Genomic DNA, 26,732 nt, shown 5'->3' with positions numbered 1-26,732 from the left:
AAGAGTCGATTCAAATGTTGTTCGCTTATTAAGTCATAATTGACACAAAGTGAAAGAAGATTAACAATGGATGGAACTTGATCCCAGAATTTTATCAAATATTGCCCAACTTTTATGACAGTTAATATTGTACAACAGCCCTGATCTTGATCAGGATCTTTAGCAGTTAAAATATCAGAACAGTAATTATCAGGTCGAGGTGAGTAGGTTTTTCCATTTATTGCCACCTGGAACAGGATAAGGGTACCTGCACCCAAGACGCGATATCCCGGACCTGCCGCAGGTATAATTTGAACAGAGGGTGGATCACCTTTATTTGAGTCAAACAAAGCCTTCTAATGACACAAAAATAGTCACGACTTGACAGACAAGCCTCCAACGCCCAATCAGACTTCCTTCAAAACGTTGACAAAGGGCAATAAAGAAAATAGGATGTTAAAAGAGCAGGACACGGATGTTGAATAAAGCCACCAGAAAGTGTACATACTTAAAGTCGTGATAAGCTAATGAGGGAAACAGAGCTGTGCTTTTGGTTTACTCTTATCACTGTTTGCATCAGTCGCAAATCTCCCTTGACAGCAAGACTGAAATCAAATACAGTTTTTTAGGCAGATGAAGGAAAGTCATTTGTATTTACAGGAAATAAGAACGATGCGCTCAATCATTATTCCCTTGTTGTGCTAACTAGAACGCAGCCCCTGTATTAAATGTTGGAGGAGCAGCACAAGGACAAGTAAAACATACCTTAAATAGACTACAAATGAAGTCACTTAACACCCACTCGTTCCCTCGCCACCCCTTGCTCTGTCTGTCTTCAACAGAAAAAAAGCCTGTGTTTGACTATCTCCCTCTCTGGTTCATAGTTTCTTTTGCTTTTTAAACAGCCACTTCGCCTGTCACAGCACAGGAACGGGCGCATTCCCCTTAAATGGCTCCTTTTGACAACTGATCTGTAAATACAGCCGGATCTGCAACTTCCCCCTTTCTCTCGCTGCTTCACTTTCTCCCTTCTCCTCTTTGCTCTCTCTCTCCCTCTGCCCAAACTCCTGCCAGATCCACACACACACACACACACACACACACACACACACACACACACACACACATACATACGCATACACAGACATGAAGGTCTCCCTATGACCCCCTCCCCACCGCCCCAAACACACACACACACACACGTAAACACAACCACACACACACACACACACACACACACACACACACACACACACACACACACACATTTACCCCCACGTCCCCCTCCCAACTTCCCCAACTCCATTCCCCCTGCCTCTATAAAAACACAAATATGCCATAACTCAGGCAGCGCTGCCACATAGCCTCCATCTTGCCCTGTACCGGGGAGGGGGGGAGGCCTCTCAGGAAGGTCACCAACAAATGGTTTTCCGATTCACTGCCCCTGAAATAATTTTGTGTATTAAAACCTGAATCTGCACTTTCTGGCCTGAAAGCTTTTCTAATTATTCCGGCGTCCTTGGGACAGACACAGATCCTTCACACGCCGGGGGAAACAAGCTATAGAGCAACCACTACAGCCACAAACACTCCTCCACCACCACCACCACCACCACCCTCCCACCCTCTCTCTATCCCTCCATCTCCCCACCTCCTCTGCTCTGCTCTCCTCTCCTCTCCTCTTTACAGCCACCCCCCTCCCCAATCTGTTTTCAAAGCGTGTCTGTCCTTTATTAAATTGTTTTCTTTTCCACATTATCAGTTGCCATGGAGACCTCATCTCTCGGATTATTTGAATTTCATTATATCTATTGATTTGGGAGCATTTCATCTTTTTTATTGTTTTTCTGTCAATTTTCGAAACGAATAACCATCTAATTTGCGTCAGCGCTGATTACGTTCGTCCCTCAATAGAGGTCGGCAGCTGCGCCGGGGAAACAAATCAATGGAAAAACATCATAAAACTCGAAAGTACAATCAACCAGGATATGGGTGACATTCCGTGGTTGCTGAAACGAAGTCATCAAAAAATATATACTTTTTTTCCCTGCGCCTCTGCATGTGAGGGGGTGCAGTGAGGAGGACACATATGTGTCTGGGCAGATATATTACTATATTTCAGCCGATAATATACTATGGTAAATTTCCATACTGATAACAGCCCCTCCCTGCCCAACCAAAACAAAAAAAATGCTTACTGTATCTAAATAATTTATGCAATTTTAGCATTTCTATATAAATTTTTTAATAAGCTGCTTGGAGCAAAGTGGCCATTAACAAAACACACAGCTGTCCAATGGGCTAAGCCCAGCAGATCAATTGCACTTTTTTATGACATGATAAAATGCTTTTAAAGCAATTTACACAAATATGGAAAAAATGACTTCATGGGCTTCATTTATTCATAAGGACGTGTATTAGAGGGAAAAAAATCTTACAAAAGCCAGACAGGAGAGATGGTCCCGGTCCTAACTGGAACGGACTTGCTGCCCTCTCCGCAAGGACATAAAGTTTCATTACTGATGCACGCAGTCAAAGGCAATTTAGCAAACACAGTGTGCAAAAGAAAACATCAGCATATTGCAAGTGTTCCTGTATTAGGCAGACCTTGCATGTTGTTTTCCAATTTTTATTCATTTTTATGGGGGCAGGGTTGCATGGGGGTGGAGGTGATGGATTTTTTTTTTTTTTTTTGAAAACTCCACCTGCCCGGTGTCACCGTGACCCGAAGCCAAGGGGAAGTAGCCACAGTCTGGCCCCACGAAACCAAGCGTAGACCACGCACCAGACAATGGGGCCTTGCAGCAGGACAAATGAGTACACACAACTTCAGCTGTACAGTGGCATACAGAGCATGTTATGCACACTCATTATGTGAGAAAACAGGCCCACAAATATTCAGTGGATCTGATCATTTAGCATGTTAGTGCTGGCACACACACACACACACACACACACACACATTTGGCACAGGAGTATGGATGAGGAGGGCATTTGGAGGCTAATCTTGTTTCAAAGCATCCTCTTCATGTGCCGACAATGTGCCTGAGCTTCTCCACGAAATACTGCTGCTGAAGGCCTCATGTTTGCAACACATGTCAACATTTGACAAAGCATTACTTTTCCTCCCAACAATATTCTCCTGCTCAGGCCTCTGAAATGAGGGCGCTAACAAATTAGCTTTTTATGTTTATTTGTGTGTGGGTGTATCGTGGGGGGTAGTTTTGGAGGGGGGGGCAGATCTCATTTTCTAAGGCACCAGTTCTCAACTGGAAAGAGGGAGGGAGAGAGGGAAAGTGAGGGAGACAAAGGGAGAGAAAAGAAAGAAAAGGCTGAATGTTTTGGAGTCACGATTCTTCTCCTGATTGCCCTAGCTGTCTCAGTTCTGCAAAACATGACCCTCCCCTCCCTCAGCCACGACAGAAACACGGGCGACTGGATAAACACTATTTTATGCAGTGACTAGATGAATCGCCAGACAGTAATTACAGTCTTCCTCTCGCCCCAACAAAACTCTACTGTACAGGCTCTTTCTCTTACACTGAACTGCAGTAGCAAGTACTACAAAACTGCAGGTGTGTGACATGTTTGTCAGTGCCTCACCCAACTAGATAAATATAAATATTAGACCCTGTAACAACAATGAAACGGTCTGTGCCGCTTTCAGTGATGTGTTAATAATCTGTGGCTGAAAGAGGACTTGTGTGGATGGACGATGTTATCATGTGCAGTCAAACGTTGTCAGAGCTGGCTTTGTAGAGAAAGTTTGGTGATTTTTTTTTCTGCTACCCTTGCAGTTTAGGCTTTTCTCTCGTCGATGTAACAAAAATAACACGCTTGTGTTCGTAACTAAACATTCCCACACAGCGGCCGGTAGTCTGCTGGGTCTCTGACTGCATGCGGCACAACATACCCACCGCACACAGCTCGGGCCTAACCAAATTTTTGAAAAGGGATCTGAACTTGACGTGCGGACAAAGTCCGTTAGCAAAGGGATTAATTTTGTTCATTCGGTGTTGGCACTTATTGACATTTCAAAAGATCACTCCTACATCAGCTACAAACTGTCGGTGAGAGCAGTGAAACACACTCCGACGCTCCTCTTACTCGATACTCATTCATCCGGTCAGACCGTGCCCCAAAAGTGGTGCAGTAAACCATGTTGTCAATGTCCGAGCTCTAAAAAGCACAATTACAGAGGACCTCGACTGAATAATTTAAAAAGCATAATTACTGACCTCTATCCAAATTCCTCTGAAAGGTACATTAAGATATAGAAAAGCACTGGAGGTGGAAGTGAAACTGAGGGGAAGAGAGAGTGTGTGTCTCTCCAGGCCTCCCTAATGCACTCTCCTGCTGTACTCTAACTTCCTGTGGACCCCTAATGTGCCCGCTGCTTGCTGGCCTGATGAAGACTACAGTTAATGAGGCCCTTGTTTCTGAAATGAAGTATCTCAGAAACCATCAACATGCATTACTATCAACCCCCCCCCCCCCCCCCCTTTGGCCCAAACACACCAACATCACCACCCCAGACCTCTCCTTGCTCCGTACCTTTTAGTGCCACCTCGGGGTCCGATGGTTGAAAAATAAAACAACAGCTGCTTTTCAGGTGTGTGTGAGTGTGTGACTGTGTGGATGGGTGGGCCCGTTTGGTGGGCTACTATTGACCTGGGCAGCCATGACCGCTAGGGTCACCAGCTCTCAGTTGATTTGGCTGAATGTATGAGGCTATGAGTGATCCTGGATTTGAATGAAGCGTCACAAGCATTTGTGCTGCTGCACGCGTGTGTGTGTCTGTGCGTGTATGAGCACTTCGGGGGCGTGGGGGGGTGAGGCGGATGTTGAGAGCTGGTAGTGGGCTTGGGGGAGGATCCAGAGAGATGAGGCCTTTTTAATTAAAAGAAAATATTTGTGTTTGCATACTATCGCTGTTGGAACCTGGAACAATTCAGAGAATTCTGGCTGTTAAATGGCTTGCTCTTTAAAGTGATTTGGGGTATTTCAAATCCTCTTTGCATACATGCATTTTTAAAATTTCAATTATGTTATGCATTTTTTTCCCAGAGAATTTGTATATTTTTCTATTTTATCAACTTTTTTCCTGCTATAGACCTTTTTTAAAAATTTGGAAGCATTATAAGAAGAAATTCATTTAACGATGGGCTTATTTATCAATATTAGAGTGCTGCTGTCTCTGCTGTATTTCTAATAGGAAGGATAGAGGGCACTGAAATAATTAGGCGACTTCTGCAACATCCTGAATGCCAAGGACAGGTGGATTAAAGTATTAAAACAATCGCATTTCAGTCTTGAAATAGTCCTGTGCACGACTCAGCACCATGCGCATCCGTTCAAGTTCAGCTGCCAGCTCCATATCGCCACAGGAGAGGGTTAGGGGAAAAAAAAAAGCCCAATCCCATTAGCTAGCGTACATCTCAGCAGACCTGCTGGAAACGTGAGCAAATCTCAGCGATGATTATCCGTCAGAGCTCTCAAATGATAATACATAATCGAACGCTACAGGGTTTTTTTCCCTCTCTGTAATCGCGCAGCTAATTTGTGTTTCCCCATTTAGGTTAGAATCTGGTCCTTTCCAAATAAAAAATAACAGACAAGATCAGCACAGCTGCCTCTGCATCTCAGGATACGTTAAAACTACTGTCCTCCAGTTAGAGGGTAGAGCAGGGAGTTTCCTACATTAGGTGAAGAAAATGATTTAAGTGAAAGTTAAGACACAAGACCACATTCGAGTCTACTTAGAGTGCAAAATTAATAAGGAAAGTGCTTTGTAGTACTGTTTTACTCCTACATTGGGGTGAGCGATCCTCAATTTAATCAGGGGTGTTTAACTTAACTCTCTGCCTTCATGATAAGTATGACAGTACTGACAAAATTCAAAATTATTTCTCTGTAAAAATTTCAAAAAACATCAAAGAGTCCAAATTTGTAGCGAACGCTAAACCAACAGATTTATTTTATCTGTAAAAAATGTATAAATTGCTTTTAAAATGTAATTACTAGAAAGTAAATGATACCTTTTTTGTATTTCTTTGTAATTATATTTAACCTGAACACAAGCACTTAAAATATCCCTTTTTAAGCAACTGGCAATATGTAAGGTGAGCCTTTGATAAAATCTAAGCCTCTTAGCTCACCTCCTACCATCTGTGGCTCTAATATACAGCTTGCGAATGAGAAAGAAAGCTGTAAGTGTCATCTAGTCTGTGACTTAGAGTAACAAAGTCAACCTGCTTTCACAGCCGTGCTGTGGAGGTGGAATGAACCTTCTGTGGCAGAAAACAAACAGGAAGCAGAAAGAGGAGCGGGGACAGAGTGAGCGAAAACTCTGCCCTTCAGTCTCTGCCCGGTAAAGGCACTCTTAACCAGGTCTGACAGCTAACAGCTCCTTGGCAATTGGGGTCAGTTAAAGGAAAAGAAGCTCAAGTTTTGTTGGGGCTTTGGCTTCATAGATGTTCAGGAGCTGCTGCCCACTGCAGCATCAAAGGGGATTATAGGGACAGGGCCATCTGCCATCGGTGCCACAATAAGCGCGAGCCCTTTTATGTCTCCGTCTATGTTTGTGTGCCTGTGTGTGTTTGTGAAAGAAAGACAGAGAATCCCTCATGTCTATGTACTTTAACTTAAAGGGCAGTGCAGAGGTGTGGGGTGCAGCCCTCAGACTAAAGGTTTGCATCTCACTGCTCAAGTTTTACCCTTTGAATCAGTGTTAGGACTCAGAGCAGGTTCTTCACTGTGCACACTTAAAGTACAGGGATGAATCCACATCCATCACGGCTCACTGAAAACAGATCTAATGGTGAACGGTCTCTCTTTTGTCACTCAGGCACAAAAACACAACTTGTTTTTTTGTTGTGGGTTTATTGGAACACACTGCCACCCTTGTTTCCCCCCTCACCTCTCTAATTTGTTTTGGGTCTTGTTCCCGGCCTCCGCCTGGGAATGTTTTCTGCTCAATAGTCTGCTACCTTTTAGCTGAGCCGCCCAGTGCTTGACCTACTGCCGACACTTATTTTCAGCACTCTAATTGTCGTTTAATCACATATCAACCTGTCATTTAAAGACCCCTTTTTTCAAGGGGGGATATTTGCATATATTGTAAAACTAATTCCAATCGAAAGCTCCAGTGACTGTGAAAGTCTCTCTCTTTTACTTTCACACCCGTCTAGACACAGTTAAGCACAGGAGAGCGTAAGACGCACACACACAGCGCAGTCTGCTGCATCTCACCTTAACAGACAAAAACACACATAGGCAGACGCCATACCTGATATTCTCAATTCAGGTGGTTTTATCACATTTGTTAACAGTGTGTGGTGACACGTAACGTGTTAGAATAGGGACAGCGACAGGAGTGATTCGGAGCGCACGTACTCATGTGAGCCAAAGCGAAGGTGACAGTGAATGTATAGTGTTATAGAGGAATCAATTAGAGTTAATAATGTATCACTCCTCCAAATGTTGCATTCATTTGTTCACACTTAGATAAAGCTACTGCAAAATAGGTTGTGCCGGGTTTGCCTGGCAGACTACGCTACATTTACATTATCACTCTTATACATCGAAGAGCCATGTTCCACTTGAGTGGTGGCGGTAGAGTGGGTGTGTGTGTGTGTGTGTGTGTGTGTGTGTGTGTGTGTGTGTGTGTGTGTGTGTGTGTGTGAGAGAGAGAGAATCGTGTTTTTCAGGCCCAAGGAATGCCAGTCCTCAAGAGATCACCCCCTCTAATTACAGAGTGGGAGAAAGACAGCTCTTTGTTCTACCTTTTATTACATTAATTGATAAAACAGAGCTAGGGTGGAGCCATCTTATGGGGGGAGGAGGAGCAAATGGGGCTGGATGAACTGGGGGGGGGGTTCGTTGGGCAGATGAAGGTGGATGAGAGGCTTTGGTACTGAGGTCATATTTTCAGAGGGCTCCTAATCCCGTTAGGGTCCTCTATGGTGGCGCTCTGTCCTGGCACTGCTTTCCCACAGGAGGGCTGGAAGCAGGGGAAGCCTGTGGTGTGGTGGGTGACAGTCCCAGCAGTGTTCACTGGGCCCAGACCTTAATTAACCATCTCTTCAGGGGGTACTGATGGCCACAGTGAGAACCTATGTCACAAACACCAGCACCTTAAAGAGGAAGTGGCATCTCATCCACTGTGGAATTACTGGAAACTCTGCAGACCTGTAATATGGACCCCATGCAGGTCAAAGCCATAGAAATGTCGCAGAACATTAGCGGGGCTATTTTATGACTGGTTATTAGCCTAACACAAACTACACAGTTGGTTGATATTTTTAATATCACAGCTATTCAATTATAACCCTAATATTAAAAAAAGACCACAGTCTGAAACACCAAAGGAAAAATATTCTGAAATCAGGAGCGACTCAAAACATGATTTAGATATTATTACTTTTCGAAACTAACCAATCAATAAGTTCCATTTCTATTTGTGCGGGATTGGTCAATCTTATTTGTCAGCGGTTAAGTAGCTGTAACAGGCTTTGTCATGGCTGTAATCTGCTTCTGCTTGTTTAGGCTACCTGCACACAACACAGGCTGAGAAGCGCTGGTGCAGTGGCCAAATGGAGTCGGAATATGTTACAGAGGCAATTAAACATGTTGGTGTGTGTGCACGCACACAACAGTGTCAGAGGTGCTAAGCTGGGCCAAACATGCCTCATTGAAATGTCCATCTTAAAGCCACCCAAGTTTCTCATCTCCCCCCGCCCGCCCTCCGACAACCAAGATGCTTCAAGACTGTCAAAAGCATTTTCCACAAAGCTGAGGAGAGGCCAAGGAAGAAAAAAAAGACCTGCCACTGTCACATGCATGCCTGCGCGTGCACACGCACTCGCGAGGCTGTCAGGTAAATTAGATCTGAAAGCTGACAATTTCTGACCATATTTCCTTGATTATTTCAAACAAATGCACACCAGCCGCTCTAAGGAGATTAAAGTGACATAAAAGTCCCGAGTGGGAGGAGGGAGGGCAGAGAATCCAGGTCACCCCCATTTGTCCCCCTGCCTGACAGCAGCTATATCGCTATCCAATCCAATAAAAGTCCCCCCCTCCTTTTGCTTTAATTAATTTTACAGCTAGCTTGCTTAATTACTTTCAATCAAAATCCTCTTGCCATCACAAAATTAGAAATGGTTCAACTCCATTAGTCTAAATTCTTCATTTACATACACAAAGACTGTCAGCTCTTGCTAAGCAAACGGCCTCCTGCTTGATGAGATTGTTTTTTTCCACACACTCTATCACTCTCTCAGTTACACACACGCATGCGACTGTGGTGTTAATTTTTTTGAAAGGAGAAAAGTAGCATTAAATTATTTGAGCCCCCTACTTAAGACATTCCCTGCCTAATCAGGGTTCAGGTAAGCTGTCGTACACATCATCCGAGGTTCTTCTACAACTGGCGAAACTCCGTGTCAAAAGGAAACTGTTTGACCTCGCACGAGCGCGGGAAAGCGGAGGAAAATATACGCTTCACGTAAGGGATAAGCTGAATTATTAAGGCAGCGTCCATGTAAATGAGGCTAAGTGGTCCCCAATAAATCTGCGTCCTTTGTGGCAGGGTGTCACTAGACTCTGACCAGACTCTGGACACTAGTGACACAGTCGGCTGCTGTGAGCAAAGCAACTGGATTTTTCGCCAGGATGAGGGCCCGTGCCCTGCCTTGCTTCAACTTGGCACACAGGCATCCTCTCCATCACACACACACTGCCTAAGGCCTGCACATCATCAAGAATTAAGGACATGCAGATAGGGTTTGTGCACTGACCAAAGTGAAAACCCAGACACACAAGCACACCACCACGTGTGCGTGCACACACATACACACACGCACACGCTACTACTGCCATAATTAGGTCCTGAGATGAGGACATTAAACTGGTGTAATGCACTCACTGCTGCAGTACACTACCACAAAATATATCGACACTGAACCTAGATGCTCATCAGCGACACTTTCCTATTGCTTTTTCCCCCTCTGTTCGCGTGCATGCTACTGACCGTGCCCTGTGAAAAACCACACAATACAACAGTGTTTGATCTGCTGTGCTCATATTATCTCACGAATGGTTTTCTTTTACAAAGGTAGAGATGTGCAGGGGGGGTGGAGAACACCTTGAAGTGAAAGAGGTGATGAGGAGTGTGGAAACACTGTTCAGAACTTAAAAGAATTCCCAACGAGTAACCATGGGCTGGAGCAAGTCAAAAGAAGAGAAGAAGAAGGGGTGTCATCCATAATGGCCCCGCAGACTGACTACAATGCAGGTCTGACCTGGCCTCTTTACTCTGTGTCTGCAGCCACCGGTTTTCCCTTGCCCTCTTTTACCAGTACCCATTAACACTGTTAATTATCCAAATCCATCATTCTTGGGGTAAATGAAGACTGCCTCTTTAATTCAATTTAATAGGATCATTTTCCAACTCACATTCACTTTAGCCCCAGCTGCCCGCCTACTAGTCCCCCACTGTGTCTCCCCCCCCAGTGTATCTGTGACTCCTTTGGCTGCATCTTCTATGGTCTGGCTCTCTACCATTGGTGGGAGGGGAGGGTGATGGGGGCTAAGGCTCGCTGGCAGTGATGGGCCGACGCGCTGTTGATCTCCCATGTCTTGTCTTGGCTCGGCTGGTGGCAAGCAGCAGTTCTGGGCTTCCAGTCTGCTGTGCACACTTCCTGCCTGCCGCACGCAAACACCGACACACACACACACACAGGCTCAAAGTACCATCCATGTTCACCGGGGCTTAGCTAATCCTGTCACATCAGGCTAGGTTGGCTGAGTTGAGGCCTTTCTTCCACCCCGCCTCAACACACACACACACACACACGACCACCACCACCTCCATGCACCTCCCTGCTTTGCCACCACTTCTTCACTGACTCCTGTTACTCACTTTCTCTCTCTCTCTCTTTTACCTTTGTTTCATTTAACAAGGTCACACTTGGCCGACTATGGCATGCAAGTGATGAGACGGGACAGCTGACGAATCTCTGTGTGTTCCTGTGTGATCTTATGTCTAATGACATCACCAGATATTTTTATATTTCCATTTTTTTTAAACAGCAAAAATACTGTGGTTTCTTTGCAAACAGACTGCATGCAACTTGCACTGCCGTGCAATCTAATCGGTTTTTAAGAGGCCATCTAATGATGGCTGTTACAGTAAGAGACAGGCATGCATGTCACCTGTTGTGATGGCACGCCACCAGAATTTGTTTATAAAATATACAGGTCTCATTTTGTCTTCTCTTTCCTGTTGTGTGTATAGTGTGTGTAGTGGTATCTGTATCAAAACATATTTTCCATGCAATTACAGCCATATCATAAGTGACTTCAGGCTGTGTATTGCATGGCTTCTCCAATTTTCCTAACTGAGAACTGTCTGAAGCTTTTTTTTTAAACATCCATTAGAGTTTAAATAAAATAATACATCAAATACAGAAAATAAAGTACACGATTCCATGCTTGAAAAGAAACACCGAGCGCACGTTACCGTGCCACAAAGGCCGTCCTTTGAATTCTCTGAAGAATTTGTTAAATATTAGCTCCTCTTATCCCATTATTCAGCGTGCGGGTAAATTTGCCCCCATTTCCACAGTACACCCCCCCATTATCCCCCGAGACTAAACACACTCAAACCCACACATACATATGCACACAGTGCTCCCTTTACAAGTTTCCCAGACAGAGACAGACTCTGGGAGAGTTTCAAATGATTTTAGCCATGATTTAATTTGGTTTGTTAAAGGGTGATGTCAGCACAATGGGAGACGAGCCTCTAAATCCACTACATTCACCCAAAATGCGCAGATGAGATAATCACTGGTGACGTCTACGAAAACACTTATTATATTTGCCCATCGCCTGGCTGAAGCTGTTAAAACTCATCAGCGTTATTCCCATTTTTTTTTCTCTGGGAAAGAGAAAATAGCTCAACTTATAGTCGAAACTGTCACCCCCTTTTAAAGAGACAGCGGCGACACTGTTGTGGCTGCGGACAGAGTTTAGAAAAGACAGGACGGGCCCATCAGAGATCCATTCAATATTCAATTTGTTTGCACCCAATACTAATTACATAAAACATGCACCACTTTTTCCTTTTTTCTTTTCTGCTTCTACAGAGAACAACAATTTCAAGGAAGCTCCAAGTGCGTGGCTACATGTATGCATTGCTTGTTAGTAATATGTAACAGTACCACGCTAGAAACTGCATGAATGAGTACTGCTGCTCCCTTAACTTGTCCACACATCTCGTAATGGCTTAGGGCTGGCAAGGTAGCGGAGGAGATAAGAAATGGATCAACGTGAGCCTTTCTCATAGCTTAATTTATTTTAAATCCAAGCCCTGTTTACACATGGCACACCGACAGGCCTTGTCAGCTCTAACTAGCATTGAGATATTTAAAACCATTAATGCTGTACAGCGGCAGCCTGAACCTGTATGACACAAGCTGCTGCTGTATGAGGCAAAGCCAGAAGTCTAACTGCTACAGATTCCACTTTCAAACAAAGCGTAGCTACAAAACTCTTATCAGGTACTCGGATATTATGATAATACCTCAACCTGCCTTTTTTTTTTTTTAAATGTGAGGAAAAATGTAAAAACTACACATGCATTAAGAGGAGTTATTATTATTATTATTCCTAATTTAGTGTATATTTAGCACAGCGGCTAACCCCACAGAGGCAAGGGTCAGAATATGAAAAGCATAGGCTATCTACCTCCCAACAGGATATCCTCGCGGATCAGCAGTGGTAGCCATGTTGACCTGCCCAGTTATTAAAGAGGCTAATCTGTTCAACATGTCAATGTTAGCACTTTTAGCTGCGATTAATAAAAGAAGACCCCAAGAGTGCTGTGTGTGCTTTTTCAGTGCCCCAGGTTGTTTTCATTTGGTTTGTATTTTTAGTGGTTTTTGCTGTTTGGTAATTCAACAGTCCTCTTTTCTCCTATTAGCATAAACAGTGTAAATTATTAACTTTGTTAAAAGAATTATAATCAGCCATGAATCCTTAGCTCTGTAGTACTTTTGTGTGTTTTTGCCCGCTTTCTGCCACTGGCAAAGACTCACAATGGCATTGCAGGCATCATTAAAGCGAATGTAACTTTATATTTTATAGATATGGAACAATGCGCACGCGATGCCTGACTTTGTGGCCGCTTCTTCTTAAAATGTATGGTCTGGTGGCTTTCACAGGCCAGCAGCAACAGAACTGCTCTCTAACAGACTTGCTTTCTAAGTGCCTGGTGCTGTGTCTTAATTTGTAATCTAGTCAAACCAATTGTCCGCTAGCTAAAAAGGTCACCGAGACAATAGACTACACAGCCTCCCACAATGTAGAGAAAGCCCAGGGTGTCTTCTGTAGCTTTTTAACCAAAGATGTAATTAAGACACCTTCATCTTCCTGGGTGAGAAGGGCACCAACAAGCGTCTGCTGGAAACGCAGGAGGAACTCCACATTACTGAAAACGGCAGATGTGAGACGCAAGAAAAAGAAAAAAAAAATCACTCGTCTCTAAAGTGGAGCGTCACCCCTGAAGACATCTGGTAAGGTTACCTGCTCGTGCAGTCAGTGTGTGATTTTATACATCGGGACCAGCGACTGTGGCAAAGCAAGCTTGTTGGGAAAAACTGAGTAATGCAAAGCAACACAGGAGAGGCAGAGGGGGGACTTAAAGGACGTGATTTATCTGGGCTTGATTGCGTGTTAATCGAGGTTACGTGTATTAAGTGGAATCTAATTGGAACAGACACTGGCAGTCTGACAGATCGACATGATGCAGATGGATTGAGGGGGGAGGCGGAGAAAGGGGGGAGCGAGGGAGACAGGGAAAGGGAGAGAGAGGCATAGTGCAGTCGAGAAGAGAGGAAAACAGAGGCAAATAAACGTATCATTTTCTTCCCTTACGTGGCCAAACACCAAGAGTTTTATGATACCCAACATTAAAGGAGAGCCTCTGAAACCGTCCAACCATATAAGCGAAGACACGTCTCACGTGCGTGTCGTGATTGGCGGCTGATGAAACGTGTAGAGGAGGACACACACCAGTGAGATTTTGAGTGACAGGACACAGCACTGGAATCCGCCCTCCCCCCTGCAGTTGCCACAAACAGTCATTTCTGCTTTATTGGAAATGAGAGAAAAAAAAAATACCCCTCCTAAAAAAACTCGAGGTAAAGAGGTCGAGTGACAGCTGCCGGAAAATTTCCCACCTCGACGAGGGGACAAGCAACTGTTCCACCGGTTCTTATGACTCTTTGCTTCCCCCTGACAGGCGACAACTGTTTCGAAGGCCCTCTCCCCCAAATCTGAGGCTGAATGACGCTTTCAGTGTTACCAGAGTAAAAAAGAGGACCACCTGTTAAGGTCAAGCAACTGCTAACTCACAGCCAGTGGGAGGGGATAGTGAAAACGGTCCAAAAAGACAAGAAATTAAGACTCCGAGCTGAACATACAGTGTTGCACTGAGACAGCTTCTATTGTGGCGTTCCTCTGAATTGGTCAGTGTGGCTATAATTGGTAACGAAGGGATACAAAGTGTGAGTGACAAGAGAGGCCTCAAAGCAGCAAATGGCCCAGGAGCAAAAATGACTGTCACAGCATCATTTTCTAAATCAGGGTTAAAAATACAGTAGTTCCCAACAAAGGGGTCACTTCTACTGATATGTGGCCCAAATTAAAAGCTGAGAAGAACAACCAGATGTTTAAAGAAATGAAAACTGGGAAACAAAACGAACGCAAAGAGCTGAGAAAAAAAATTAAAGGACGTAAGAGGAAGACATACAAGGAGAAACGGATAAAGCGGGCAACTATGGGCATAATTCAGGGGAGGTTTGCAGGACGCTACAGCACTCGAAACTTCACTCATCAACACAAAATGCCTAAATTGTTCTCGACGTGATCCCGTCATAGCAAAGAGACAGGGGAGTTGTTTCGGTCATCCGTTGATTTGATCCATTATGACTGTTACACTAATGGCATTAATAAGGGCAAAATTGCTATTTTGAAACAGAATTTTCATCCTCTTCATTTGGCTAACCTTATCGCCTCTCTACTCTTCCTACATGGAAGCCGGTGACTGTGACTGTGCGTGTGTGTGTGTGTGTTTGTGAGTGCGTCTCTGCCCCCGCCATGTAATGGCTATAAGGTCATCTCTATTTTCCAGGCTTGGTGTACAATGTCGTTGGATTGCAACATTTTGCATGGTTAAAAACAACAAGATGAGCTTTGATATTTGACTCCCTGCTATTCTCGATATGTGGCCCAAACCTCATTTAACGCCATCGCAGTATATGTTTGAAAAAGTTGCAAAACTAAGTCACGTTTGCCTAAACATTCAAACGGACGACACTGTCTTACAGTGAGCGCATTTGGAACCTGGTTTTAAAAAGTACATTAAAATGATCGTGTCCTTGAAGGGTGCATTTAATTTACTGTAAACTTCATTGTATCAGTACACAGAATGTGTGTGCATGTTTTCTGCCTATTTGTGCTGAATGTCAGTACTTGTGGTACTTGTGTGTATGTTCAGCCCTCATCGGCCTCTAACATTGAGAGGAATGACACTCTGTGATCAAGGACATGAATTGCTCATTGATTTTTAGGGGCCAGCTTAACTATCCATTCCAATTGATTTTTAGCTTTGCTGGGTGTGCGAGTTATGGCAGTTTTAATGTATCATCTGTATGTGTACTCATCACCGTCTGCAAGAGGATTTACAGTAGTCTGTGGATAATGCATATACAGCACCATGTGCAAACGTGGGACAGGGACTTTATCCTTTTCTGCTGCTTTTTCTTTTTATTATTATAAATTCCAAGAAGCAGAAACCATAAAACCATATTTTTATAATAGGTGGAAAAAAGAATCACCTTGGTTATTATCTGCTCCAGGACTTAGTAAATGATCTATTGGGAATATACAGCATTGTTTTTTATCTTGATACATTCACGGAAAATAAAACCAAAGCGTGTGAATGAACTGTAATCCTCTTTAATGCTAATCAGTGTTGTTTAGAGCGTTCATGTCAGCTTTCACTTCCACATAGCCACAGTAACCAGAAAAAAAAGTTGAAATTGCAAATGGGCTCATGCTCTACAAATAGAAGCACTATGGCTTTGCCACAAACCATCACCATGAAGTAAATATATATATATATATATGTTTGACACTATTTTGGTTCTTTACATTTAGAAGGCGGTCGTCAAAAGAAAAAGAAAAAAAACCTCACATTACCACAAATTAACAATTCATATAAACTATTAATAATCAATGATTTGGTGATGTAAGAGACAAAGTCAGAGCAATGTGATCCAAAAGGCAGTCTAAAGTCATCTGTCAGGTAGAAAGTCATTAAAATAGGGGCTCGTTTTCCTGTACCAAGCTTAGGTTTCACTGAGGCAGGGATACATTTCTATTCTTCAGCAAAAGCCTGCGCGCTCTCATATGATATCATCTCTTTCAGAACATTACTCTCAGTGGCTTGTCTTTTTTGTCTTTTGTGTTTTTCTTCAATTCAAATTGCCCTTTTTTCCAAATGGTTTTGGGTGAAGCGGGCCTCTGTGTGAGGTAACTGCCTTTTGTTCAGTGAAAAGGACTGCATAAAGCACACTTTACTCCATGCTTTAAAAAAACAAGCCTGCTTAATTAATGTTTTACAAGTGCTGCTGTATTCTTAGTAAAAAAAAAAAAAAAAAGCCTCTATCAAAGCCGGCAGGTTCAGATTACGTACCCTAATTGAAATTCTGAATTTCTAAGCCAACTTCTTTTTTCCCTGCTCCCGCTCTTTCTCCCTGCACACACAATAAAGCCTAGTGTTTTGTAGTCCACAAATGACATCAAATCATCTAAGTAATATGGGCTTTTCTTTTTTTTTTCCTGTATTCTCATGTTCTGGTAGTGGGTTCATGAGACAGCTTAATAAAGCAGTAAATGCTTGGGGAAGCCTGAGAGCCTACTGTGTACGGGTGTATGTGTGTGTGTGCCCGTGTGCACACGCGTGCTCTTGTGCTTTACCTCCACCAGGGACCTCAAAGCAGAAGGCAAAGCCTGGTTCCACACACTCAAGCAGATTTTCCAAAAGAATAAAGCAAGAATAAAGCCAGAGAACAAAAGAGAATGACTAATACAGAAACCAAAGCCAAAAGTAAGACACTTATCTCATGGGTTGACATTCATAGAGCCCATATTAATGCAGTCTGAGCTAAATGAATACAGCATAATTTACAGGTTATACATGCATTAGGTGCTGGAGGAAGGCAAGCTGTGTGAACAGCTGCAGGTGTGGGAGCAGCCAGGCTGAGGCTGAGTTTGGACAAGCATCACAGACACCAAATGGCACAATAGAGGAAACATAGGTTTCTATGTGCTGGTGACAATGATCTAAGATGTAGTTGGAGACTGGCTCAACAGGGATATGGGGGGAAAAATGCTTTTAGCTCAGCTTGCAGCATATATACTCACACATTTGTTTCAAAGGGAAAATTTCAACCTTTCCTACCATCACTGATTATCTGGCAGGTAAGTGTAGCAGGTGATTACATAAATTACAGAGTTTAAAAAAATGTCATCCCTGATAACCTTTGTTCTGAGTTAATCATTGCAGCAAAAGAAAATTGCTTCTCTCCTCTTTTATATTTACCCAAACTCCCCCTCTTTCAACGGGGTATTATTTTATTGGCTTGTTTTGCAAGCATTATAACTTTGCATTCTTCTCCCAAGGTCAGTTTCTACTGTGCCACCAGGACTATTTACACATGGGGCTTTTTCAGGTCAGTTCCATTGTATTTACATCAAATAATTTTTGATAAGGGATGTAAAAGACCTATAAACCCAACATCATAAACAGGAGAGGTGTAGCTGAAATAAGGACAAAAGATCAACGGCTGAATTTTTCCTTATCTTAGACACGTTGATATTTTTGAGTCAACTCTCGTCACTCCCTCACCAACCCCCGCCTCGCTCTCTCTCCCTCCGCTGAGTGGGAGCGTGGACTTGTTAGATTTAGTCCAATGGCTTCCCAGTGCGGCCAGCGAGCGAGCTCTTGTTTCATAGAGAAGCAGCTCCCCTGTTATCTCCCTAGCACTATAATCACTTAACAAAGACTTGGGCATTTGCACAAATTAAAACATCAATAATGCATAAGTGCTTTTCAGTTTTGAGCTATAGTGTCCCCGTATTGGGATGAAATACCCCCTCAGTCAGTGGAAAAACTTCTAGCTCGCCATCTTCTGTCCCACAAACGACTTAGAGAAGCCACAGTCCCGCTTTGAGCAACAACCCCTCCTTCGCTTAAACTTGAGGCTAAAGCTGCGGCGAACAGTCGGGATCTGCTTTGGTAACGGGACAAAATGGCTGGGCTGAGTGGGACGCGGAAGTTGTTTTAAAGCGAGAGGCGGTAAGTGGTGGTGGTGCATCAATGCAAACAGGCAACACCCTTGAGTGGCGCAGCGTGGCATCCTTCCATAAACAACACCACCGCCATGTCTCCGACATTTATGATTTGTGGTCAGAATGGCAACGCAGGCCTGATTCTAATCCAAGTCTGCATGTTTGCCCTATCCTTACATGGCTAAATCTGCCCGACCTACTCTCTTATTTTCCCAGATGAAAACACCAGACGTTTCATATGGCTGTCAGGGAGCTTTGCTTAAAACAAGTTATATGAGAACATTACACTTGGACAAGGGAAGGGAAGGGCGGGAGCATCATGGGAAAGAAACTAAGTAACACTTTGTACCAGGATGCTGTTCGGGCTACTGTTTAATTTGAGAAGAAAACCTCCTTCATGTTTATTACTGCAGTTGCGACTCGGTTGCGCTGACTATGGAGGAGTTAAGTATCATTATTGGACTAGTAAATCCATGACCAGTACCATTCCAACACCAATTGAGGACGAGCCATTCTATACAGATGGCCTCAAGGACAATTAGCAGTAATGATTGGTTGCCACATAAATGAGGGGAATTCTATTTGCTGGTGCACTTGCGGATGATCACAGACCAAATGCCTCTGACAATAATATGGATGGCTGCTTTAGACTTACTTGTAAATGCTGGTTAAATATACAGCAGAGCCGGAAAAAAAACAGTCGTTTCTGCGGCGTCTGACTGTCTCTCTAATATTGAAGTAATACACGGCAAAGGAAGGTTAAACTTCACCCGTTTTGCAGACTTCTCACTCTGATGAAAAATAAAGAGATGAGACAAAATAACACAGTGATCTAAAATATTATCTCTTCAATCATACCCTTTTCCCCCGATATCTTCATCCCCCCCTCGCCCCTCCCTTCTCTGTCAGTTAGTCTGGCAAACAATCCCCTTGTTAGCAAACTGTTAAGACAGCCGCTTGGTACACAAATTGCGCTCGACCAAGCGAATTTGTTTTGCAAGGGTGACCTGTTTAATCATCTCATTTTCTTTGGCGGACATTTATTCATCTGGTTTCCACGGTTACAGAGAACATTAAGGGGCTACAGTAATAAGGCTGGAGAGTCAAACAGGTAATAAAAAAATTAACGCCATTTTCCAGCAGCCGAGGACAGTGGGTGAAATGAATCAAGGGAGAGGGGAGAGGAGCAGCGGGGGGAGCGGGGGTGGGTGGGGTGAGTGTTGAAGAGGGAGGGAGGCGGGGGGCGGGGGGGCTCCAATATTGTCCAAACAATAAGCCTTAGCGGTTATTTTACTCTGTAGATCAGGTGGTGCTGTTATGGACATGACACTTTGGGCACAGAGCAGGAGAGATAAAGCTTTTAACGTGGCCCTGCTCCTTTTTTTTATTGTCATTTAGCGATTACATATCAGAACAATTAAAAGTTAGCCCGAGATATCTATTAACTTTGCTCTTTTTTTATTTCTCCTGCGCTCGAGAGGCTAGATAATTTGCACTTTTGGCAGCGCAACGTGTCAATAACATGCAAGGGGACAGCATGACATTTAAAAGCCCTGGTGAGAAACGCTTCGCAGTCCTCCCGAGTTGAATGATGTTTTCTTCTATTGTCGTCTGAAAAAAACAAAGCAAAGCAAAACTGAGAAACGGCAGAAGAAAACAAGAAAACAACCTTGAAGATTATGGAGTTTATTGCTCTCAGACTGACAGTGATCTACACACAAATTGAGAGAGTCCAGTTTCTGGCCAAATATAGAAAATTCCGGTACAATAGGGGGAACAGGTGCTGAGGGCCCACAGAAAGTGACGAAGCCCAAGAGCTGGGTAGCTGCTGAATGCCAAATAAGGCAGTGAGACACGTTGCACCAAAGCACCAAACACCCTACTGTAATGTCATTTTCTAAGTCTGATGACTGTCAACAATTCTCCCTCTGACTGTATTCCCTATACGCGAGTGTGCTGCTTCGGACAGTTTCCCCACTTTAATAATAACCGAACAAGCGAAAACAGGCAACAATTTTTATGCATTACTCATTTCTCCACTCCTTCCAAAACTATTTCTAATTGACAGCACGGCTTTGGCACTCCTAAAATATGTACAAAACGTCTCAACCTAACCCATCATCATTTAAATTGTCTGGTTTAACCTGTATTTGGGCATTTTGCGACTCCGCCAACACCTGTCCCCCACACCCTTGTGAGAAACAAACCAAAATGAATTCTTTTCTTTGTTTGCTGTCGTGTTACTTGTATATACATTGTTGCCCGGATGGCTCCGGTGCGACTGAGGTTGGAGAGGGAAGCACGACTGCTGGCAGGCAACATCTCTCCGGAGAGGGAGGGAAAAAAAGAGATGTCAGCCGACCCGGTCTCGCACGCGCACGCACACACACACATACGCAAACGTAGGATACGCACTCTAACATCAAACATACACCGCTCGCGTGTCACAAGGAGCGCTCTCCCCTCTTCGCTCCTCCCCGAGGCAGGAGCCTGGAGAAACACACTCTCGTCATACATGCAGGGTGAAATCCCCTGAAGGCGATACAGAATGGACAGAAAAAAGGCTAAGCTGTGACTACGGGACTGCCAACTGTTCTGCTAACAGCCTCTTAACAGGTGTGGACTCTAGAATCATGTAATCCTATCAAGTTACCCAGCAAAAAAAAAAAAAAAAGAAAGAAAGAAAGAAATCCGGCAAACTGCATACTCCTGAACTCCTCTCCCCCTCTCTCTTCCCCCTCTCTTTCTGTTGTGACAGAAATGAACAGCTGGGCTTCAGATTTATCATGTACAGACAGTAATTATTGCTGGTGCTGCTTGCTACTGACCCAAGTGAATAGAATGTCACATGAAAACACACACACACGCACGCGCGCGCGCAGCAGAAGGGGAGCCGGATTCGAGGGGTGCCGGGTTGGGGACCGTGCGGAAGATGCGTCGGTGACACAAAAGACAGAGCAGGGCAGTGTTTAAACGTCACTACGCTCCTGTTTGCAGTCAATTATGGTTGAGGACAGGAGTATTGGCTCTGTAACCCGGCAGAGCAAACATTTTGTCGCTCGCAGTGAAGGTGACAGGAAAAAAAAAAGGTTCAATGTTTGTTCCTGTTTTGTTTGTTTTTTTCTTTTCTTTTCCTCCAATCAAAAATAAAATCAGAGATATCCCGGCAGGCCCAGAATTCCTGTCAAGAGAAAGGTGACAGAAAACTGAAACTGAGAGAACTGAGAGATAAGCTCAACACTAAAAAGCAGCAGCAAGGTGTGAAGACCAATTTGTTTCAACACCTACTTTTCTCTATACTTTGCTTTTCTTTTCCATACATGTATGACTGACTAAACTTGCCAACAATTGCACTCAGTGGTAAATATACATATATGTAAAGGAAAACAATTGATACTGGCCTACGCAAAGTATTTCCTTTACTATCTCAAACCAGTCTGACCCCACCTGCTGTATTTATTCCAGAGATAAGAGGGTCAGGAGATAGACAATTAATCTATTATCCATGTCAATCACTGTCCTTGTCATTAGATAGTTAACCCCACGTTTGCTGTCTGCTTTCACACACATTCAGCTGGAAGTTGCGGTCCGCCACATTCCATGCCCACTAACCTACGTACGGCCTGCTTCACACCTTAAAGACCCCCTGCCACATTTAAAAGGATTAGTCACCACATTTTGTGCCGGCTTAATCTCTCTTTCAGCTGGCCTAATAAGTGCGCTTCGATAAGCGAAGCATGCAAATTCATTCATGGCCAGTGGAGACCATGCTTTCAGACAAATGCTCCAAAGTCTTGCACTCTGCTAATTACCTCTTCATTTTCCCCGTTTTCCCCTCTTATATAGCATATCAACAAGCAGAGATTATTCTACTCCCTCGCTTTGCATGAAATTATAATTTCATATGTAAGATTAGGGGGGGAAAAAAGTTACTGGATGCATCTCTCCTGACTCTGCTGCGCACCAGAATACATGACACGGCACATTCAGCTGAGAGATAAAAAGAAAAGATTTATTTTCTGCTGGTTATGATGATAAAAATGTGTGTGTGGGGGGAAATATTAAAAACAATTTTTTTTTTCTTTTATGTGCTTTTCTAATTCACAGTATAATTTATAAGTGACTGCCTTCCATTTTGAGGGAACATAATTACGAAGGATATTTCAGCATTTCCACTACTCCTATTCTGAGTACAGCAGCTTCACAAACATGCAATATCCGTGACAATAAAAACTTAGCAAGTTATGTTTTAGATAATAAAGGCAATGAAGACCCAAGGTGCAACCTGTTTATCATTCTGGAATATTTCTTCACCAAGTATTAATTAGGCCATTACTCCAGATTGGTGACGGGGAGCTTTGAGGTTTTAATTAGGTGCTGGCCACTGCATGAGTGCACAGGAGTGAAGAAAGGGGGTGGTGATGCCACTTGCCTTACTCCTGGCCCATATCAAGTAGCCCTGAACACTTTGGCTACTGCGGCAAGATGCATAGCAGCCCACGTGCATCTGGAGTTTATTTGATCATTTGATCTCTGATGTTTCCTCTTCCTGTCGGTGAAGGCAAGACAAAAAAAAAAAAAAAAAAAAAGGCCAGTTGGTGTGATTTGTGTATTAAAAGATGGGGGTTAAGGTAATTATGGTGTTGGGTGGTTTGTGTCTGGTGACTGGGCACAGGCTCAATCAGGACTCAGCTGTCCCTCTCTTTTTCTTCACCCCCCCCCACCCTTACACACACACATACACGTGCACAGACACCAGCGCACACACACACACACACACACACACACACACACCTCCCTGCCCTTGTCTGCTGTCTGTGTCCCCCCTTCTCTACCCCTGCCACTCTGCTAAAACCAGGGATAACGCACACAGCCTCGCATAACATCAATCAAATACCAAGAGCGGACCATAAAACTACACAAACACTATACGCTGCCATTAACTACCGCATGTGACACTTTGCAAAATAGGGAAAATGAATTTGAAGATCTAAAAAGAATTAAAGGGCAAGGAAAAATAAAAGGGGTTTGTTGTTTTAAAGTTTTTTTTAAATATACATTAAAATGGTAAAATAAAATATGTTCATTTTTAACACTGAGAAGAAAACAAAACAGATGCCGTTTAAAAAAACCCTCAACAACACACATCTATTTCTAAATTCAGTAGCAGAGAGTGAGGTCTCCTTTCATTCAAATAACATAAGTGAACGATAAGAAAAATCTCACATTTTGGTATAATTTTAAACATTTATTAAATAAATAAATGTGGAGAATGCGAGTGTTTTTCCTCGGTTGACAAGGCGATACTAATCACCTCGTTGCTGAGAAGCACTCTTCCCTGACAAGGCTCCTTAGAATACAAGGATCCCCCAGGAGAAATCGGCACGAAAGAGGTTAAAGACAATGACTCGCATTTTTTCCCTCCAAACGTCTCCCTGTTAAATTTATTTCAAAACTCTGTTAATCTGCTGTACACAACATTTCCATTAGCATAGCCCGGCCCCCTAATAAAAATTCCAGCTAGTTTAATTAAAAAATGTAAATTTACTGTCATCCAAGGAGCTGCAGAAATAGGAGTGCAACAGCATATTTTATTGCTTAAGACATCAAATTGATTCGGGTTATTGCTAAATTGTGATAAAAGGTTATTGAAGGCCTTCAGACCTGGGCTTGTTTTTTCTCCCTCATTTCATCCTAGTTTTGTGGAGGGCCGTAAACGATGGAGAGGGCCACAAAGGGTTAATGAGACGACTCAGTGAGGGAGAAGGCAATCAACATTATGACTCATAAGAGGGGAGAAAAACATTTTCCAAGCTGACGAAAAGTTTGAAATTAGGGTGTGTCACAATAACAGTTGAACTTGTTTGTTGTTATTTCAAACGATAATGCAGGACACCTTAAATAACCAGACATAATAACCGAGCTCTCGCGTCTGCCTCTCCTGAGTGTTTGTGAAACCCTGTGGTCACAGTGGTCTACTATACAGTCTGTCAGCGTTTTATTTGATAAGGCAAAAAACATCTTTAATTTACATTAATCCTGCGATGCACAAGTCAAAGCCGATGTCGTGCCAAAAGTGTCTGAAGTGCAACGCAGCGCCGTGAAAAAAGGAGAAAAGAAAAAAAAAAGAAGAGGATGAAAATAAAAACAGACATAACTGACAAACATATTAAAAATAACAGCCTCGTGCAAAGCTCGCTCGAAATATGACTTGCGTAGTTTTTTTCTTTTTTCAGGGAATATTTTAAAAAAGACAAAAAAAGAATAAATATATTTTCATGGTAACCTTTCTGTAATTTACAACACTGACATCAGTTTAAAAATACCCTACTCAAAAAAAATACCACAACGTCTGCTAAATATTTTCACACTGTGTGAGTTTAAAATAAGGTGTTTCAAAAATAGGGTAGATAAGACTGATCAAAGAGGACCGATTGAGTCTATAAGAACTTGCTGTACAGTTACCGAGCAGTAACATTTATATGTGGTAATAATGAAATATACTGAGAGTATTATTACACACACACACACACGCACACACACACACACACACACACACACAATGAAAGGAAGACACCACTTGGTGTGCAAGCGAATGGAAAACACACGAGAACACACTCCACGCGCAAAACAGAAAGAACCAAATGTGACCATAAAATGTGACTTCTTTTAAATCCCACTAAAAAAACCCCTTCTTATAAGTGGTGAGGAGAGTGACGCTTACACGTATAATCCAGTTACAACAGGACAAGTTTATCTTTCTAAAAGTACGCGCAGAATCACTGATGTTAACCTGGCAGCTACAGGTTTTTATAAAAAAACCTGCCTCACAGGTGTGTGTATGTGTATAGAAAGGGAGATGAATCAGAATCATCGTATTAAATCACTCAAACGAATGGATCGTTTGGTTACAGTTTCACCTCACCTCTAATGCATTTAATTTCTCTGTTTAATGCATGAAAATAGCCCGTGCACTGTATGTACACTATTTAGAAGTACCTGGCAAGGTGTTAACACTGCTCCTGTTCCCTTTACATGTGGACAACATAAGCAACACAACAGTTTGTTTGCTTTGTCCCCTTAGCAACAAACCCTTAGGCCATTCAGGTTACCCTAATGGCATTGCCAGCTCCTGCGTGTGTGCCAAACCAATATCTTTATTTCTACAGACTCAAACTGTGGCTTATCAAAAAAAGAAAAAAAGTATAGCTGAAAGAAAGAACTAATAAGCAAGAGAAGAAGAATAAAAAACAGGCTGACAGGGAGTTGTGCTGCTCTCTAGAAGAGAAACGTACTCTGTCAAGAGAAAATGAAACTTGCTGTGTGAACTTTCCTCACATGTGTACTGAATGTAACACAGTGTCATGAAGCGTGTGCTGAGGAAACAGGCAATCATATTTGATACTGCAGTCACCTTTGGGCACTGTCAAAGAGCTATAAATAATGGTGTCGCAACACTTGGGTATACGTACGAGCTGGCACATAGTTTAATCATGAACAACTTCCCCTCTCTGTATATTTAGTCAGAGATAAAGGCACACCTTAAACTGTCAGCTAATAAAACACATCTGACAAAGACAGAAAAGAAGAAGAGTACTCACCATATTCAGGGAAGTCGAAGTTAAATCCTCTCAGACATGTAACTTTCATAATATTACTCAACTCTGTTAGAAAGTCATTCGAATGTTGGTTGGTGGAGGGAGGGAATACAGCGGAAAAGTAACTAGATTTAAAAAAAAAAAAAGAGGCTTCCTTCAATCAAGCACTAAACTCCTTGACATGTAATCTGTCAATAGTTTGTTGCTGAGATAATGCCGGCTGCCACGAGCGGATTTGATTGGCAGCTTAGGGTCTGGCCCCTCCTTCCTGTGGTTTGACGGTGGTGGGGGGGTTAGGTGAAAGAATATGGAGCCTCCCCCTTCCCTGCTCTGTCTCTCTCTCTCTCTGTGGCGCTCTCTCTCTGCCGCTCGTGCGCTGCCTCCCTCTCTTGCTTTGCTCCCGTACACATACACACACACAGACAAAGCTGTTGGTGATGTTGTCTGAATAGGCTGATAGGAAATTATGGCAGAGGAACCGGAGCAGTTTTTTTTCTCCCTCCCTCAGTGGGCTGGCCTTTCCATCTTTGTGGTCTTCTAGCCTTTCAACTCTCTTGGGTGGAGCCTCCACTGCCTCTATTCAAATGAGCGAAGGGGGGGGCACACAACACTTAAAAAAAAAAGAAAAAGGGCTTTCTAGAGGATAAGAGTATACGTTTATTAAAACATATTATACTTTGAGGCTAATTATTTAAATCCAATGCAGTGTGACTACATGTAAAAGCTGCTTTT

At 43.1% G+C, this 26,732-nt stretch overlaps 1 protein-coding gene across 1 annotated transcript in view; it reads right to left on the bottom strand.

Annotated features, from left to right (window-relative positions):
- Positions 1-26,466, bottom strand: part of casz1 (castor zinc finger 1) — a 75,824-nt gene extending 49,358 nt beyond the window's left edge. Inside the window, exon 1 of the mRNA XM_005478216.4 lies at positions 26,004-26,466. Coding sequence (XP_005478273.1) covers positions 26,004-26,052 — 49 coding nt within the window. The 5' untranslated portion in view covers positions 26,053-26,466. The remainder of the gene's footprint in view (positions 1-26,003) is intronic.
- Between the last annotated feature and the right edge of the window lie 266 nt (positions 26,467-26,732).

The sequence above is a fragment of the Oreochromis niloticus genome, linkage group LG20 (assembly GCF_001858045.2).
Source record: "Oreochromis niloticus isolate F11D_XX linkage group LG20, O_niloticus_UMD_NMBU, whole genome shotgun sequence".
Taxonomy (NCBI): Eukaryota; Metazoa; Chordata; class Actinopteri; order Cichliformes; family Cichlidae; genus Oreochromis; species Oreochromis niloticus.
Note: the sequence above shows the minus strand (reverse complement) of the source record. Positions and strands in the feature narration are given on the sequence as shown.